The following is a 19,038-nucleotide window of genomic DNA, read 5'->3' on the forward strand; positions in this document are numbered from 1 at the left end:
TGAAAGTGTTGAAGGAGAAAAACCTGCAACCAAGATTACTCTACCCAGCAAGGATCTCATTCAGATTTGATGGAGAAATTAAAACCTTTACAGACAAGCAAAAGCTGAGAGTTCAGCACCACCAAACGAGCTCTACAACAACTGCTAAAGGAACTTCTCTAGGCAAGAAACACAAGAAGGAAAAGACCTACAATAACGAACCCAAAACAATAAAGAAAATGGGAATGGGAACACACATAATCGATAATTACCTTAAATGTAAATAGACTAAATGCTCCCACCAAAAGACACAGATTGGCTGAATGGATAAAAAAACAAGACGCATATATTTGCTGTCTACAAGAGACCCACTTCAACCTAGAGACACATACAGACTGAAAGTAAGGGGATGGAAAAAGGTATTTCATGCAAATGGAAACGAAAAGAAAGCTGGAGTAGCAATTCTCATATCAGACAAAATAGACTTTAAAATAAAGACTATTACAAGAGACAAAGAAGGACACTACATAATGATCAAGGGATCGATCCAAGAAGAAGATATAACAATTGTAAATATTTATGCACCCAACATAGGAGCACCTCAATACATAAGGCAAATACTAACAGCCATAAAAGGGTAAATCGATAGTAACACATTCATAGTAGGGGACTTTAACACCCCACTTTCACCAATGGACAGATCATCCAAAATGAAAATAAATAAGGAAACACAAGCTTTAAATGATACATTAAACAAGATGGACTTAATTGATATTTATAGGACATTCCATCCAAAAACAACAGAATACACATTTTTCTCAAGTGCTCATGGAACATTCTCCAGGATAGATCATATCTTGGGTCACAAATCAAGCCTTGGTAAATTTAAGAAAATTGAAATTGTATCAAGTATCTTTTCCGGCCACAACGCTATGAGACTAGATATCAATTACAGGAAAAGATCTGTAAAAAATACAAACACATGGAGGGTAAACAATACACTACTTAATAACGAAGTGATCACTGAAGAAATCAAAGAGAAAATCAAAAAATACCTAGAAACAAATGACAATGGAGACACGACGACTCAAAATCTATGGGATGCAGCAAAAGCAGTTCTAAGAGGGAAGTTTATAGCAATACAATCCTCCCTTAAGAAACAGGAAACATCTCGAATAAAGAACCTAAACTTGCACCTAAAGCTATTAGAGAAAGAAGGAAAAAAACCGCAAAGTTAGCAGAAGGAAAGAAATCACAAAAATCAGATTAGAAATAAATTTAAAAGAAGTGAAGGAAACGATAGCAAAGATCAATAAAACTAAAAGCTGGTTCCTTGAGAAGATAAACAAAATTGATAAACCATTAGCCAGACTCATCAAGAAAAAAAGGGAGAAGACTCAAATCAACAGAATTAGAAATGAAAAAGGAGAAGTAACAACTGACACTGCAGAAATACAAAAGATCATGAGAGATTACTACAAGCAACTCTATGCCAATAAAATGGACAACCTGGAAGAAATGGACAAATTCTTAGAAATGCACAACCTGCCAAGACTGAATCAGGAAGAAACAGAAAATATGAACAGAGCAATCACAAGAACTGAAATTGAAACTGTGATTAAAAATCTTCCAACAAACAAAAGCCCAGGACCAGATGGCTTCACAGGCAAATTCTATCAAACATTTAGAAAAGAGCTAACACCTACCCTTCTCAAACTCTTCCAAAATGGAGCAGAGGGGGGAACATCCCCAACTCATTCTACGAGGCCACCATGAGCCTGATACCAAAACCAGACAAGGATGTCACAAAGAAAGAAAACTACAGGCCAATACCACCGATGAACATAGATGCAAAAATCCTCAACAAAATACTAGCAAACAGAATCCAACAGCACATTAAACGGATCATACATCATGATCAAGTGGGGTTTATTCCAGGAATGTAAGGATTCTTCAATATATGCAAATCAATCAACGTGATACACCGTATTAACAAATTGAAGGAGAAAAACCATATGATCATCTCAATAGATGCAGAGAAAGCTTTTGACAAAATTCAACACCCATTTATGATAAAAACCCTGCAGAAAGTAGGCACAGAGGGAACTTTCCTCAACATAATAAAGGCCATATATGACAAACCCACAGCCAACATTGTCCTCAATGATGAAAAACTGAAAGCATTTCCACTATGATCAGGAACAAGACAAGGTTGCCCACTCTCACCACTCTTATTCAACATAGTTTTGGAAGTTTTAGCCACAGCAATCAGAGAAGAAAAGGAAATAAAAGGAATCCAAATCGGAAAAGAAGAAGTAAAGCTGTTACTCTTTGCAGATGACATGATACTATACATAGAGAATCCTAAAGATGCTACCAGAAAACTACTAGAGCTAATCAATGAATTTGGTAAAGTAGCAGGATACAAAATTAATGCACAGAAATCTCTGGCATTCCTATACACTAAGGATGAAAAATCTGATAGTGAAATCAAGAAAACACTCCCATTTACCATTGCAACAAAAAGAAAAAAATATCTAGGAATAAACCTACCTAAGGAGACAAAAGACCTGTATGCAGAAAATTATAAGACACTGATGAAAGAAATTAAAGATGATACAAATAGATGGAGAGATATACCATGTTCTTGGATTGGAAGAATCAACATTGTAAAAATGACTCTACTACCCAAAGCAATCTACAGATTCAATGCAATCCCTATCAAACTACCACTGGCATTTTTCACAGAACTAGAACAAAAAATTTCACAATTTGTATGGAAACACAAAAGACCCCAAATAGCCAAAGCAATCTTGAGAACGAAAAACAGAGCTGGAGGAATGAGACTTCCTGACTTCAGACTATACTACAAAGCTACAGTAATCAGGACAGTATGGTACTGGCACAAAAACAGAAATATAGATCAGTGGAACAGGATAGAAAGCCCAGAGATAAACCCACGCACATATGGTCACCTTATCGTTGATAAAGGAGGCAGGAATGTACAGTGGAGAAAGGACAGCCTCTTCAATAAGTGGTGCTGGGAAAACTGGACAGCTACATGTAAAAGTATGAGATTAGGTCACTCCCTAACACCGTACACAAAAATAAACTCAAAATGGATTAAAGACCTAAATGTAAGGCCAGAAACTACCAAACTCTTAGAGGAAAACATAGGCAGGACACTCTATGACATAAATCACAGCAAGCTCCTTTTTGACCCACCTCCTAGAGAAATGGAAATAAAAACAAAAGTAAACAAATGGGACCTAATGAAACTTAAAAGCTTTTGCGCAGCAAAGGAAACCATAAACAAGACCAAAAGACAACCCTCAGAATGGGAGAAAATATTTGCAAATGAAGCAACTGACAAAGGATTAATCTCCAAAATTTATAAGCAGCTCATGCAGGTCAATAACAAAAAAACAAACAACCCAACTCAAAAATGGGCAGAAGACCTAAATAGACATTTCTCCAAAGAAGATATACAGACTGCCAACAAACACATGAAAGAATGCTCAACATCATTAATCATTAGAGAAATGCAAATCAAAACTACAATGAGATATCAGCTCACACCAGTCAGAATGGCCATCATCAAAAAATCTACAAACAATAAATGCTGGAGAGGGTGTGGAGAAAAGGGAACCCTCTTACAGTGTTGGTGGGAATGTAAATTGATACAGCCACTGTGGAAAACAGTATGGAGGTTCCTTAAAAAACTACAAATAGAACTACCATATGACCCAGCAATCCCACTACTGGGCATATACCCTGAGAAAACCATAATTCAAAAAGAGTCATGTACCAAAATGTTCATTGCAGCTCTATTTACAATAGCCCAGAGATGGAAACAACCTAAGTGTCCATCATCGGATGAATGGATAAAGAAGATGTGGCACATATATACAATGGAATATTACTCAGCCATAAAAAGAAACGAAATTGAGCTATTTGTAATGATGTGGATAGACCTAGAGTATGTCATACAGAGTGAAGTAAGTCAGAAAGAGAGAGACAAATACTGTATGCTAACACATATATATGGAATTTAAGGGGAAAAAAAATGTCATGAAAAACCTAGGGGTGAAACAGGAATAAAGATACAGACTTACTAGAGAATGGACTTGAGGCTATGGGGAGGGGAAAGGGTAAACTGTGACAAAGCGAGAGAGAGGCATGGACATATATACACTACCAAACGTAAGGTAGATAGCTAGTGGGAAGCAGCCGCATAGCACAGGGAGATCAGCTCGGTGCTTTGTGACCACCTGGAGGGGTGGGATAGGGAGGGTGGGAGGGAGGGAGACGCAAGTGGTAAGAGATATGGGCACATATATATATATATATAACTGATTCATTTTGTTGTGAAGCTGAAACTAACATACCATTGTAAAGCAATTATACTCCAATAAAGATGTAAAAAAAAAAATCTTTAACCGTGGTCATTTTTAAGTCTTTTGTCATTTACAGACAGTTCTGGGTGTACTCTGATGCTTTTGCAAAAATGTTCCTATAAAAGGGTTTCATCGGGCTTCCCTGGTGGCGTAGTGGTTGAGAGTCCGCCTGCCGATGCAGGGGACATGGGTTCGTGCCTTGGTCCAGGAAGATCCCACATGCCACGGAGCAGCTAGGTCCGTGAGCCATGGCCGCTGAGCCTGCGCGTCCGGAGCCTGTGCTCCGCAACGGGAGAGGCCACAACAGTGAGAGGCCCGCATACCGCAAAAAAAAAAAAAAAAGAAAAAGGGTTTCATCTTCAAGGAGTTCATGCAAAAGACTCTGACAAGCACAGGTTTCTGGTAACTGACTATACTGCTGAACTGAATGAATAAGATAAGCATTTTCAGAACTCTAATGGAAAACTGATGAATTCATAAAAGTGCTAACAAAAGATCAAGATGAAAAAAACATTAATTACATGGGACTGAGTGAACTGATGAGGATGATTATAATTTTTGTGACTTTCTGTTTGAATAAAAAAAAATGAGAAAAAAATAAACCAATATTGATACATTAAAAAAAAATAGTTCTTGATATGATGCTTCAACTCAATTCTTCAAATAATCTATTTACATTTAAAAAGAATGTTTTCATTTTTTGCTTAATTATTTGAATCAAATATAAGCATTTCTAATTTCATGGAAACAATCACTCTCTTCATAAAATTAGTAATTCATATTTTATCGTTATGTGGATTTAAATTATCTCTTAGAAAATATGATTCACAAATACCATTGTTAAATCTTTTGGGTTGCTTGGTTTTATGTCATACATGACACAGAAACATACAAATTTATAACATTTCTTGCAACAATGCCTTGCAGTATTATAAATACAATGTTGGATCCCTATCAGTTATACAATTCTGTAACTTAATAGCAGATATTCTAAATTGCATAGCAGATAATGTCATACAAAATATGAAGAGAATGCACAATTTGAAAAATTAAATTAACTACATTCTTTAGATGTTTTGTTTCTTCATTAACTAAAAATCTTGTATATTTTCTCCCTCCTTATTCTGATTGTTTTCCTCACAACTTTCTATAGCTTTTATTATTTTTATTAAGAAACACATGCTCACTTTATAATCATTAGAAAAGAAAGTGCAGATAGAAAGAAAAACCCTAGAGTCCTATCATCCTGAGATAACTCCTTTTATCCATTCAATTTCTTTCTCTGCCTTTCTTTTACTCCTTAATTCTCTCCTTCTGAGAAGTGTGTCACACACACTTTTTAATAAAAAAATGATCTCTTAAGCTCTGTCATAAATTTATTTCTCATATTTATATGTGAAAATTTAGATGACATAATTATTAGCTCATGCTTTAATGACGTAATTTAACACTTAGTTACCTGATTTTTTAAATTGTTTCTAGATTTGTTTTTCCTGTTATCAACAACAAACATTGCATACACATTATACAGTTGTTTGATTATTTCCGCAGGGTAAATTTTTGATGGGGAATTTTTTCGGTGAGGAATATGTACATTTCCAGTCTTTTTAAGGTATATTACCAATGTGCTCTCCCTAATGGTGGTGGCCATATATAATCCCTCTGGCAAAGGTTCAGTGTGCGCTCTTCAGGACTGTACGTTACATTCCTTTTTTAAAAAAAAAAAAATTTATTTATTTATTTCTGGCTGCATTGGGTCCTTGTTGCTGCACGCAGGCTTTCTCTGGTTGGGGCAAGCGGGGGCTACTCTTTGTTGTGGTGCATGGGCTTCTCTTGTTGCAGAGCACGGGCTCTAGGCGTGGGGGCTCGGTGGCTGTGGCTCACGGGCTTGGTTGCTCCGCGACATGTGGGATCTTCCTGGACCAGGGCTCGGACCCGTGTTCCCTGCATTGGCAGGCGGATTCTTGACCACTGTGCCACCAGGGAAGCCCCCTACATTCTTTTTAATATATGCCATTTCAACAGGTGTGATCTTCTCATTGCCTAAATTGGAAAAACTTTGACTACTAATGATTTAAACAATTTAAAATATATTTATTAGCCAAATGAATTCCATCTTTGAGATTTATCTACTTTTTCTAATCTATTGTCCCTTTATTCTATTTATGGGAATATAGGTCTCCTTTATGGTTTCTTTCTTTGACTTTAAGCTTAGCTTCTGCAACACCAAATTATATACATATTAACCTATATTTTCTTTAGATACCTTTATGTTTTGAGTTTTTTACAATTAAACTTTTACTTCACTGTTGTGAAGTAGAGATAAGCCTCTAAATAGTAGTATTGAAGAGCGCATCTTTCCATCCTAATTTGAAATGTGTTCTTTATTATGTACAAAATACTTACATGTACATGCATCTTCTGGACTTTTTCTTCAGTTTTGTTGATCTGTTTATTTTTGAAAAATGCTACATTGTTATGATTGTTTATTTCTGATATGTTTATAATGTCAAGTAATACAAGTCCTGTGTATTACAAAAAAAATAAATAAAATAAAAATGATCTCTCTAATCTTTTTATAACTATGCTGCACTTTTCAATTTTAATAGCTTCCTTCTATCAATCAAATCCCTGAAACAATGTTTTCTCCTATAATATTTTTTTTTGTTTTTTTTTAGATGCTGGGGGTAGGAGTTTATTAATTTATTTATTTTATTTATTTTTGCTGTGTTGGATCTTCATTTCCGTGCGTAGGGCTTTCTCTAGTTGTGGCAAGTGGGGGCCACTCTTCATCGCGGTGCGCGGGCCTCTCACTATCACGGCCTCACTTGTTGCGGAGCACGTGCTCCAGACGCGCAGGCTCAGTAGTTGTGGCTCACGGGCCCAGTTGCTCCACAGCATGTGGGATCCTCCAAGACCAGGGCTCGAACCTGTGTCCCCTGCATTAGCAGGCAGATTCTCAACCACTGCACCACCAGGGAAGCCCCTCCTATAATGTTTTGATTCAAGCTTGAAATTCAAGTTTTCTTCTATGTCAAGAAGCCAGGTTCAACAGTTTTCATGTAACTATATGCAACTGTATTAAACTATATAACTATTAAAGAAAACAAGCCATTAACCTGAGAAATCTCATGTTTTTAGCAATTCTACAATAAGAGTTAGCATTCCACCTTCAACTTCATGCACTTGTTATCATTAGACGAATTCAGACTATATCCCAAGCAGAAATTGGATAGTATCTAATTAATTAGGACCCAGTAAGAATTGCATTTTACATAGTAATGATATAAGCTTAAATTAATCATTCTGTGCCAACAGTGGTAAGAACAGAAACTATAAGAAGGAACTTAGATAGGAACACAGTTGTTTTTTTTTAAGTGTCTGAAATTTAAATGAGTTTGATAACTAATCTTTGCTCCCTGCTTTACATTCTTAGCATCCTTCCTGCCTAAGTACATTCATCTCCTTTCTAGCTTGTATCTCAATATATCACTAAAAGAGACAGCTTGGGGTTTAACTACTTATTGTAAGATATCTCCCTTAACTTTTAAAATTTAAACTAAATTCCAGTTTCTAATTCTTTACATGAAAGTACAATCTGAAATATTTAACTATAAATTTACTCTCCCATCCAAGACAGTCACTTATAACCATATTCTTCATATAACTAGTAAAACAAAATGAATTTTAGGGTACATATAAAATTTAACTGGACATAGCAGTAGAAACATATCTTGTTGCATTGTTTCCTACAACTCAACAACATACAAAATTTCTCATCACTAAACACTCCATTTCTCTCAAAATTATGAATTAATTCTAAAATAAATAGAGAAGGGTTTGATTTATACTATAGTATCCTAAGTGTAGCCTTAAAATACTCTAGTTACTTCCAATATTACTCAAGAGCATATTTTACAAGCACTATGAGGTATTCATTTTTTTTAAAAAGGGGCTTATAAATATAAAAACTACAGAGTTGTGGTGCCATCTACTGGAGGACAAAGACTATGTTACTCCTTTGGCAAAGTTCACTGTTTTCTATCCAACAAATTCCTGGGTCCAGTCTACACTGTCTTTCCATCAATTATATAACATGTAATTAACTATTAAGAAAAATTTGTTCACTTAACCACGTAAAGAGAAGTTACAACTGAATCTGATGAGATTACAAATATATACTACCCAATTTCCACCACAGAGGCAATTATGCAGAAGACTAGAGAATTAACATCAGTTGGCTCAGAAATGACCTGGGAGTTCCTTCTCAATGACATTTTCCAGAATTCAAGCCTTGTACTTCCTTTAAAAAAAAAGGACATTTCTGAACATGATTCATTAATTCAGCATTTGTTTTATGCCCATAAAATCAGAGATCCTCTAAGACAGAAGGCCAATGAGAAATCCACAAACTCTATGCCCATGGGGAAAAAAAAAACTCACAGAAAAAGGCAGTATTATAGATGTTGATTTGTAATTAACTATGTAGAACACTTTACTTCTTCAGTAGTTAACACACTTCTTTTCTTTTAAATATCAAACACATCACAAATCTGCATATCATCCTAGAGCAGGGAGCATGTTAATCTCTGTACTGTTCCAATTTTAGTACATGTGCTTCATTCTTTCACATAAAGAATGAAGATTAACAGATAACAGTCTTACACCGCCTTGAATTTGAAAAGGATGACACTGAGGGGGGGAAGAGGTGGAACTTACTGAGGTGCTACACGTCTCCAGTAGCGATCAATTCCATTTTTAAAATACAGCACAGCAAGCCACCTTACATTTATATCCAGAGTGTGGTTTGTGAAAATATTCTGTAAATAAAAAACAAAGCATCAGAATGAACATGTAATAAGTTAAAAGTATAATTAACATAACTCAAAAAAGTATGGATAGATTTTTAATTAAATGCTTCACTTAAATTTTATCACTACCCATATCATATCGTTATTTTCTAAATATCTATAGCTCTACAATTCATGTAAGAAAGCATATCTGCTCGGGAGCATGTTAATTATGTAAGCTGAGTAATGGGTATGTGGAGATTCATTATACTATTCTATATTTAGGTAGGTTTTAAATTTTTCCTAATAAAAAATTAAATTCAGAAACAAATCTAATTACACAGCATAATCTACACGCACACACACGAAACTAAAATAAACACTGCTAAATTAAAAAAGAAAAAGCAGACCCACCACAGCACAGATTCAAAGAGCCAAAGATCCTGGGTTATTAATTCATGCTATGAAATAAACAATTTCAAAGCATCCTCCTTATCAAAGCAATTATGCTTACGAATGAGTTCGACAGCAAAATATTTTCAAGTAATATAAAGGCAGAAGTGATATGAATAATTTCAACTCAAAGTTAACCATTACTCAAAAAATTTATTCACTGTGTTAATCAAATACAGGCAGTCCCTGCCTTGCACCATAGTGGGACAGTGTAAAAATGACTGTGCAAGCTAAACCATGCAACATGACCTTGAAGTCAAAATTACAACTGTTCTATAACCTTTAATTGATTTTAAAATTTATTAAAATTGTTATAAGTGACAGTTATAAATGTATATGAAATAAAAAGAATAGTAAACCTAATACTAACACTGTAATTTAAAACATCACAGTGAGAATTAAAATGTTTTACTGCTTTCTAAAAAATGTTTCTAGAATAGCGGGTACATAGGACAAACAGGATTGTAGGAATATGTTAACTAACTAAAACTGTACTACACCTCACACCAAAAACAACTCAAATCCCTGGAGTTGACCTCTTAAACACAACCTTGTGTGGGAAAACCTCAAAGCCAAAAACAATGATGTGGAAGTATCTCCTTTACTATAAAAACAATTGATGTTAAGTATTAAAAATAGGTATGTATACTATAAACCTATTTTTAAAAAATCATGTGCAACGAAAAAAAAGTTACGAAGATAGTTGTGTAATGCCCACTTATTCCTTAAGACCCCTGACAACTGAGACAGAGTCCCTCTTTTGGGTCTCCTTTGCAAAAGAAAGAACAGATTCTCTCACCACATTAATTGCATAACTAATTAATTGCATTCGACTTCAACACTTTACATGCCTACCTCCCACACTAGATTGAGTTGTGTCTTATGAGTGGAGTCTAGCACACAGCCCAGCAAAGCAGAAACTTCATAAATTTCAACTGAGCAAATGAGTGAATGAATGAAAGTAACGTGGGAATACTGCGGAAGTTGGCGGATCTCAGCCGAACTCAGCTACACTTAGGAACCAAGAAAAGTCAAGCTGCAGGTGTCAATCCAAGTAAATATATATTATATACTGAATAAACATATTGAATAACAGGATTGGAACACACACCTGAGATCAGATATACAAATGTAGGAATCTCCAGACTAAACTGGATGGCTAAGGCTCAAACAGAGCAAATGTGGCAAGACAGTGAGTACAGGGAAAAAAGAAAAAATAAACTCAGCAGTTTTTAAATCTATTATAATCTATTCTATCTAAAAGAAATTTTACTATCCCTCTAAGAAGAAAAGTATACCTAGTAAAAATAAAAACAAAAAGGTCTAGGCACTTAATATTAATAATTCATACATTACACAAAAGGTATCAAGCAAGTCTATTGGTTTTTCCAAGGTCAAGCAGTAACCAAAATAAGATAAAATGTTTTCTATTTTGGCCTGAAAAAACACAAGGCTAAATACAGAGCACATTCGTTTAAATAAGCATATAGTCAGAGATTTTCTAAAGATTTATACTATGCCCCAAATTTACAAACATAATGCTGGGATTATCTACAAGAATAAGATACTTTCTTTAGTATCTTTAGAAATTAATGTTTTTTATCTTTGTGTTATTGTGTCAAAGAGCCAACTTTCATGTTATATATTCAGAATATCAAGTATGACTCCAGATATTTAATTTCCCTTCCAGGCATGACTAGGAACTTCTTAAATGTAACAACTCAAAACTTTTTAGTCATGAAGTCAAAATATGTATGTAATGTCATAATTTTCTATTTTACAAGATATAGTAAACAGTTCTGCTCTGAATTTTTGACCCAGTCACACATACTGAATTGGTTTTTGATCCAACTGGTAACCTCCTTGCCATGGCCAGAAACTAAATCTCACACACTAATCAGAGTTCAGAAATTTTCCGAAGAAGAAAAGAATAAGAAAGGCCTTCAATACAAAAAGACATCTTTTCATTCTGGCATTGAGAAAACGATTTTCATTAATTAACCAAAAGCTTCTAACTCGCAGAAAGATATAGTTAAAGCACATATTGTTAATTATCATACTATTTCCCATAATACCCAGGAAAAGATCAGATATGTTAAGAAAATAAAATTTTTAGACAGGGGAAAAGAAAATGGCGTTTTAAAGTGAAACACACTGACCAAGGTAGACCTGACGGATGCAGTGGTGGGGAGACCTGAACAACTCTGACAACATAAATTAACTGGGGCAAGGATAAGGATGAAGACAAAACATCAAAGTGTACTACCTAAAGTCTTCAGGTCAGCATTAACACACTAAAATAGATTATCAGCACAGTGTTGTCTACTGAGCAGATTCTACCAGTACCCTGCTGGGTTATTTATTCAATCATCAATAAACATTTTTTAAACATTCTCAAAGAGCCATGCTCTGAATTTATATGTGGCAGGAGCAATGGCAGGCAAACATTTGGATCAGTTTCACTAAAGTAAACCACCAATACAAGTAAGTTTTTAGAACAATTAAAAATAATAGTGTCTCATTTTATTAAAATTTATAGTAAACTCTTTTAGAACAACTTACCAGCAACACTGAATAGAAACCTGGCTGCGTCTCCCACTGTTTCAACTGCTCCTCAGCTGGTTTTAACACAGCAGTATCCTGACTGGTGGCCTGTGTTAAGACCTGAAGAACGACAGTACTGGCACTATTGAGATCCATGGAAACCTGGCAATGATAAGTTAACATACTTGAATGTATATTATACTTAAAAAATTAACACTAATAAAAGGGAGAAAAGGGGCTTCAATGTTCTGAATTACCCCATACTTCGTATCTACTCTTTCATGTATCTGCTGGATTTCTATCTTTTATGTACCACCCATACTCTAACTTAAAACTCCCATAATTCAAATCGCCTTTGCTTAAATCAATTTATTTCTAAAGGAAACTGCCTTTTATTGTCCCATATATAGAAGGTAGTAAATTGGGGGGAAAAAAATGACAAACAAAAACCAAAGTTTCTAAATTCTGGTTAAATACCACTGCCTGCCCAAGACTCTAATCATAATGCCTTCTTTGTTTGTTAGTTTGTTTTTAAAGATAAGCATTATAGGGCTTCCCTGGTGGCGCAGTGGTTGAGAGTCCGCCTGCCGATGCAGGGGACACGGGTTCGTGCCCCGGTCCGGGAGGATTCCACATGCCGCGGAGCGGCTGGGCCCGTGAGCCATGGCCACTGAGCCTGCGCGTCCGGAATCTGTGCTCCACAACCGGAAAGGCCACAACAGTGAGAGGCCCGTGTACCGCAAAAAAAAAAAAAAAAAAAAGATAAGCATTATAAAAGCTATAAAAGTATTAACTACTTTATTCCTAACAAGACCAGGAGGAAGAGAACTGAAAAAGGAATGCTTTGACAGAGTGCTAAGTACCTCACATTATCATCTTAGGTGCCACCAATAAAACATGTCTGAAAATTCTTTTTTTTAATATAAAAGACAAATGCATACCCAAGAAATATTGTGGAGGGGAAATAAAGAACTGAACCAACAAACAAAATAAAACCCTAAGTTAGAAAGGATCTTAAGGGTTGGATGATCTAATCCTATACCAAGAATCTGAAGCCATTCTAAAAATACATAAGCAATTTATTGAATTCTCCAGGATTCTGTTTCTAATCATCCCCAAAATTGTGTACAATTGTTTACTCAGAAAAGTATGTATAGTTCACAATACACATATACAAAGTATGCAAGATTAAAACTGAAAACTAAGAGTTGATAAAAAATAGTTCCCAGTACAGAGGTGACTGGGAATTAGCTTTATGACAGTAGTTACCTAAAACTGAAGAATGTTCCAGACAGTAAAAGTCTAAAAGTCATTAACCCATAAGGAATATAGCCAAAGCAAATTACCTCCTTTGTTAAGAGTTGTAATTAAATTGCAATGACTCATGAAAAGGGAAGATTCCAAAAGTTGATTCAACAAGAAATTTTACCCAAATATTACAACTTTTAAGGAAATTAGTCATTTTGAAGTCTATGTGAGTAAAGCAGCGCTAAGGCATAATAACTGGAATCAGACAAAATATTACCAATTAGCAATGGAGCTGAACTACTTTTAAATTAGTAGTCTGTTGTCTGTATTTTAGAACTGACTAGGGTGGTACCCTGTAAATATATATTGTCTCCCTCACTAATTAGGAGTTTTGGGGGTGTTTTGTTTTGTTTACTTTCTTGGTAAATTTTTTTTTTATTGAAGTATAGTTAATTTACAATGTTGTGTTAGTTTTAAGTACCCAGCAAAGTGATTCAGTTAGATAGATACATAGATACTTTTTCAGATTCTTTTCCATTATAGGAGTTTCTTGAACAATGTAAGTTTCCATGTTTCATTACCACTTGGTAATAAGTGAATGGATTTTTACTCAATTTAGACGGTTTGTTGGTAATGTGTGATTTCAAAAACAGGCTATATAAGAGAGACTCACTTCATGGAGGCCCTAAGAAGATACTTTAAAGAGATAGGCAGTATGTCTTCCTGCCTAGTTGAAATATAATGCAAGCCACAAAAGCAAGCCATGTATGTACTTTTTACCTTTTAAGTAGCCACATTAAGAAATAGAAACATGTGGAATTAGATTTATTATATTACATTTAACTCAATATTTCCAAAATGTTATCCTTTCAACATGCAATCAATATTTTTGAAAGTAACAATGAGATATTTTACATTTCTTATACTAAATCTTCAAACTCCTGTGTATATTTTATACTTAAGGCACATCTTATTTCAAACTAACCACATTTCAAGTACTCAATAGCCACATGTGGCTAGTGGCTATACCATATTAGCACAATCTCACTGAAAGTGTGGCCCAAGGACTGGCAACACCAGCATCACCTCACAGAAATGCAAATTCTCAACCCTCTCTCCAAACCTAGCAAATGAAAATAGGGGCTGAAGGCAGGAGGCAGTGGGACAAAAAGCTGTGCTTTAGTAAGTTCTCTAGGTAAATCTTAATAATTGTCAGAGTTTGAGAAACACAACTTTAGAACATCTAAAACTAAGGTACACCTGAAAGTCCAGCTCTACTGCTAATGCAGTGAATGACAAGATGTACAGCAGTTTCGATTATACATTCTTACTAAAAAAGGTAGACCCAAGACTTCCCTGGCAGCACAATGGTTAAGAATCCACCTTCCAATGCAGGGGACATGGGTTTGATCCCTGGTCCGGGAAGATCCCACATGCCTCGCAGCAACTAATCCCATGCGCCACAACTACTGAGCCCGCAAGCCACACCTACTGAAGCCTGCACACCTAGAGCCCGTGCTCCTCAACAAGAGAAGCCACTGCAATGAGAAGCCCACGCACCACAATGAAGAGTAGCCCCCAGTCGCCACAGCTAGAGAAAGCCCGAGCACAGCAACGAAGACCCAATGCAGCCAAAAATAAATATTAATTAATTAATTTTAAAAAAAGAAAAAGCTAGGGCTTCCCTGGTGGTGCAGTGGTTAAGAATCCGCCTGCCAATGTAGGGGACATGGGTTCAAGCCCAGGTCCGGGAAGATCCCACGTGCTGCAGAGCAATTAAGCCTGTGCGCCACAACTACTGAGACTGCGCTCTAGAGCCCGTGAGCCACAACTACTGAGCCCGTGTGCCACAACTACGGAAGCCTGTGCGCCTAGAGCCTGTGCTCCGCAACGAGAAGCCACCGCAATGAGAAGCCTGCACACCACAACAAAGAGTGGCCCCCGCTCACCACAACTAGAGAAAGCCTGTGCACAGCAACAAAGAACCAACGTGGCCAAAAATAAACAAATTAAATATATTTTTTATATATATATATATATATATATATATATATATATTTTTTTTTAAAAAAAGGTTGACCCAGCACTAATTTGCAGTTCTCACAAGGGAACTGAGGTATACAGAGCAGGAATTCACTGATTCTCTCCCAAGCAATGTAAGAGCAACCAGCTTTAAAAAAAAAAATAATAAAATAAATAAAAACAAAAGCCAAGATCTGAGCATATATTACATGCCAAGCATTGTACTAAGTGCTTTATTCATTTATTTATTCCTAATAATTATTCTATGTAGTAGATACTCTTATCCCCTTTTTTTAGGGAGAAACCTAAAGGATCAGAGACCTTACCTTGCCAAGGTCACAATCTACTAAGTAGCAGTCCCTGGACTTGAACACCAAAGCCACTATTCTTTATTTTATTCTTTTTTTTTAAATGCTGGCCTTAGACAAGAGGCCAGGATGGGGACTCAATTGTTTGTTTGCTTATTTGGCTGCACCAGGTCTTAGTTGCAGCACGTGGGATCTTCATTGCGGCATGCGGGATCTCTTAGTTGCAGCGTGCAGGCTCTTAGTTGCGGCATGTGGGATCTAGTTCCCTGACCAGGGATCAAACCCAGGCCCCCTGCACTGGGAGCGTAGTCTTAACTGCTGGACCACCAGGGAAATCCCCAAAGCCACTATTCTTAATCAATATCTAATACTGCCTTCCTTGAGTGACAGAATAGACATTTAAGGCATCTCTGTAGTCCCAGGGCCCAACAAGATACATGACATATGCTTAATAAATATTTGCTGAATTAACAAAAGTGATCAATTTCGAGCAATAAAGGACTTCACACTGAACCACACAGGAGCTAATTAACTGATTTATTCAATAAAACTGCCGAAAGCCTGCTGCATACCAGGCACTGTTCTAGGTGCTGAGAAAATAGCAGTGAACAAAATGGTGTTCTGACTTCATGCAGTTTACATTCTAGTGGAAGAAAACAGATCTGTTTTTTAAAAAAAGAAAGAGGTAGTGATATGAAGAAAATAATGTTAAAAATTGACTCTAACTGAATGTGTTACTTCAGATTGGGTGTTCAGAGAAGGTTTCTCTAGTGACATTTACAAGAGACATGAGAGTGACAAGAGAGACCCACAAGCAAAGATCTGAAAGCAGAGTTCTGGATTGGGAAAACAACTGAAATCAAGGCCTTAATATTATAAACAAACTTAAGAAAGCCAGTATAATTGGCACTTAATGAGAAAAGTGGAAAGTAGTACAAGATGAGATTGGAGATGTAGGTAGGAACAGATCATGTGACGGACGACCTTGTAGGGGAAAATAAAGTGTCTGGACTTTGATACACACACAAAAAAAGTCACTGGAAGATAGGAAAAATATACGAATATAATAATAGAGAAAGGCTATACCAGAACTCATCCCTACCCCAAACTCAACCTGCAAAAAGAAAGAAAAAAGCCATGTCTCTGTTTTGGGTTACTACTTGAAAAATAAAATCACTGACTACTGCCAACCCCCAGAGCAATTGTTACCTAGAACAAAGATTGTGCAGAGCACTCACATACACACACACCTTCACACTTCTCTGGACCTTCGCAACAAAGCAATCCTTAAGTCTATGTTCTCTTATCTCTGGGACTTCCCTGGTGGTCCACTGGGTAACACTCTGTGCTCCCAATGCAGGGGGCCCAAGTTCGATCCCTGGTCGGGGAACTAGATCCCACATGCATGCCGCAACTAAGAAGCCCACATGCTGCAACTAAACACGCCACAAGGAAGATCCTGCATGCCACAACTAAGACCCAGCACAGCCTAAATAAATATTTAAAAAAATTTTAAGTCTATGTACTCTTAACTTTATGCCCCACTTACTCTCGCCATTCACCTGTTCTAATGGAAATGCTAGAGTTCCCCATCCCTACCTCCCTCCAGCACCCTGCTCCATCCAGGTCTTCCCCAGCAGTATATGCCCTGTCCTCTCCTCCTCTTGCTTTGATCCTTGCTCCCAAAAAGCTCATCCAGTCTGGGAAGGAAAGCTCAGCTTATATATTTTTGGAGAACCAATTCTATGCCAAGCACTGCAGTAGTTGTTAAGATAAGAATTAGAAAGGGTCATTTTCTCTCCCCAAAATATGGGAAATAATGAGGTGGGAGGCAGAGAATTATTCTTACTAAAACAAACTACAGGACTTCCCTGGCGGTCCAGTGGTTAAGACTCCAAGTTCCCAATGCAGGGGGCACGGGTTTGATGCCTGGTCGGGTAACTAAGATCCTGCATGCCACACGGCATGGCCAAATAAATAAATAAATAAATACTGATGCTGCTAAGTATTAAAAAAAAAAACTATGAAAAATAAGTTTCTAGAATACCAGTTGGAATCAGAGTATATTTCCCCCACAGAAACAATATTACGAGTGATTTATCTATTGGGTAAAAAGGCTTTTCGGTCTGAGAAACAAATCATCATTCATAACTTATACTGGAAATATTTCCAAGTACTAATCAACTTCCTGAAGGGAAGCTTCAGGCAGCAATCAGTTCCTAAATTGCAGATTAAGTGCATCATCAAAAATAACAATCCAGACCCATAATGGATTATTAAACATACCACATTACTAAAGCCTATTAAATTTTTTAAAGATCCCATAACAAACCTATAAAAAAGCAAATCTGGCATGTGTACTAATATCACTGTTTTATAGAGGAAGAACTTACAGCTATCAAGAGAACTGTCCAGGATCATTGTAGAAAACTAGTACATGGCAGAGTGAGCCCTAATAACAAGGTGTTTAGAATCCCAGCTCTTCCTACTAAAACATACCACCCTACTCCCTAATAATTAGAAACACACCAGGCTCTCCCATAATAGGTTCCTGGAGAAAAAGATTCCTAAATCCATCAGAAATCTGAAAGGACTACATTTTCTATGTATTAAATATTCATACAGTACTCAATTGTGGAGTTTTCTTGAGAGGACAACAATGGCAACAAAGAACAGGGGGAGAAATGTACTGAGTCATTCAAATATAACAGTGTGGAAATAAACTTCATTTGGGATAAAAGATGGATGACTACTGACTAGCAGTAGTCAGTTTGGAGGGTAATACACCTGGAAACTAACCTTCAATATCTTTCTCTTGGAATTAGCATGCAGAAATATAACAGGGCTACTACTGTTATTTGCACATAGTAGTGAAGCAGACACACAACTAGTCTCCAAAAAAGCCAGAGACCTGAGACTGACAAAGAAAGAGAGGGAAGAAGAAAAGAAGGGGGTAAGGAATGAGAAAAGAAGGGACAGGGTAGAAGGTAAGAGGAGAGGGAGAGACAGACACAGACTAACTGGTGGGAATGGGCAGAGGTATTTCTCAAAGAACTTGACAGGATCTTCATGGTGATCAATCATCATGTAGGCCTGAAGGCCATGGAAGCTAGTCTCTCACAGTAGAAGTGCTGTTACATCTCCTCTGTTGAGGTCTATGTGTAGTGAGAGAAATCCCATACCTATGTTAAAACAATGTATCCTTTCCCTTTCTGTGCTCCTATAAATTATCAAGAAACAACCAAGCAAACAGCAAGATTAAATTTGCCTAGGTCTTCTAATTAATAGTGTATACAC

General features: G+C 36.5%; 1 protein-coding gene and 1 non-coding gene across 9 annotated transcripts in view; both read right to left on the reverse strand.

The window, feature by feature from the left end:
* IPO11 (importin 11) overlaps positions 1-19,038 on the reverse strand; it is a 259,477-nt gene that overhangs the window by 207,280 nt on the left and 33,159 nt on the right. For all 8 annotated transcript variants that reach the window (XR_003431671.1, XM_027101034.1, XM_027101033.1 and 5 more), the window contains exons 2-3: positions 12,182-12,325; positions 9,096-9,196 (exon numbers count right to left, since the gene is read on the reverse strand). Coding sequence is in view for 7 of the 8 variants with exons in the window: in XM_027101034.1 (XP_026956835.1) it covers positions 9,096-9,196; positions 12,182-12,319 (239 nt within the window). In the remaining variant the exon portion in view is untranslated. The remainder of the gene's footprint in view (positions 1-9,095; positions 9,197-12,181; positions 12,326-19,038) is intronic.
* On the reverse strand, positions 8,906-9,007 carry LOC113617756 (U6 spliceosomal RNA). Its single transcript, XR_003431763.1, has one exon. It is a non-coding gene; the product is annotated as a U6 spliceosomal RNA (small nuclear RNA).

Source organism: Aethalodelphis obliquidens, unplaced genomic scaffold, assembly GCF_003676395.1.
Source record: "Aethalodelphis obliquidens isolate GAN/ISIS:26980383/991018 unplaced genomic scaffold, ASM367639v1 scaffold4, whole genome shotgun sequence".
Taxonomy (NCBI): Eukaryota; Metazoa; Chordata; class Mammalia; order Artiodactyla; family Delphinidae; genus Aethalodelphis; species Aethalodelphis obliquidens.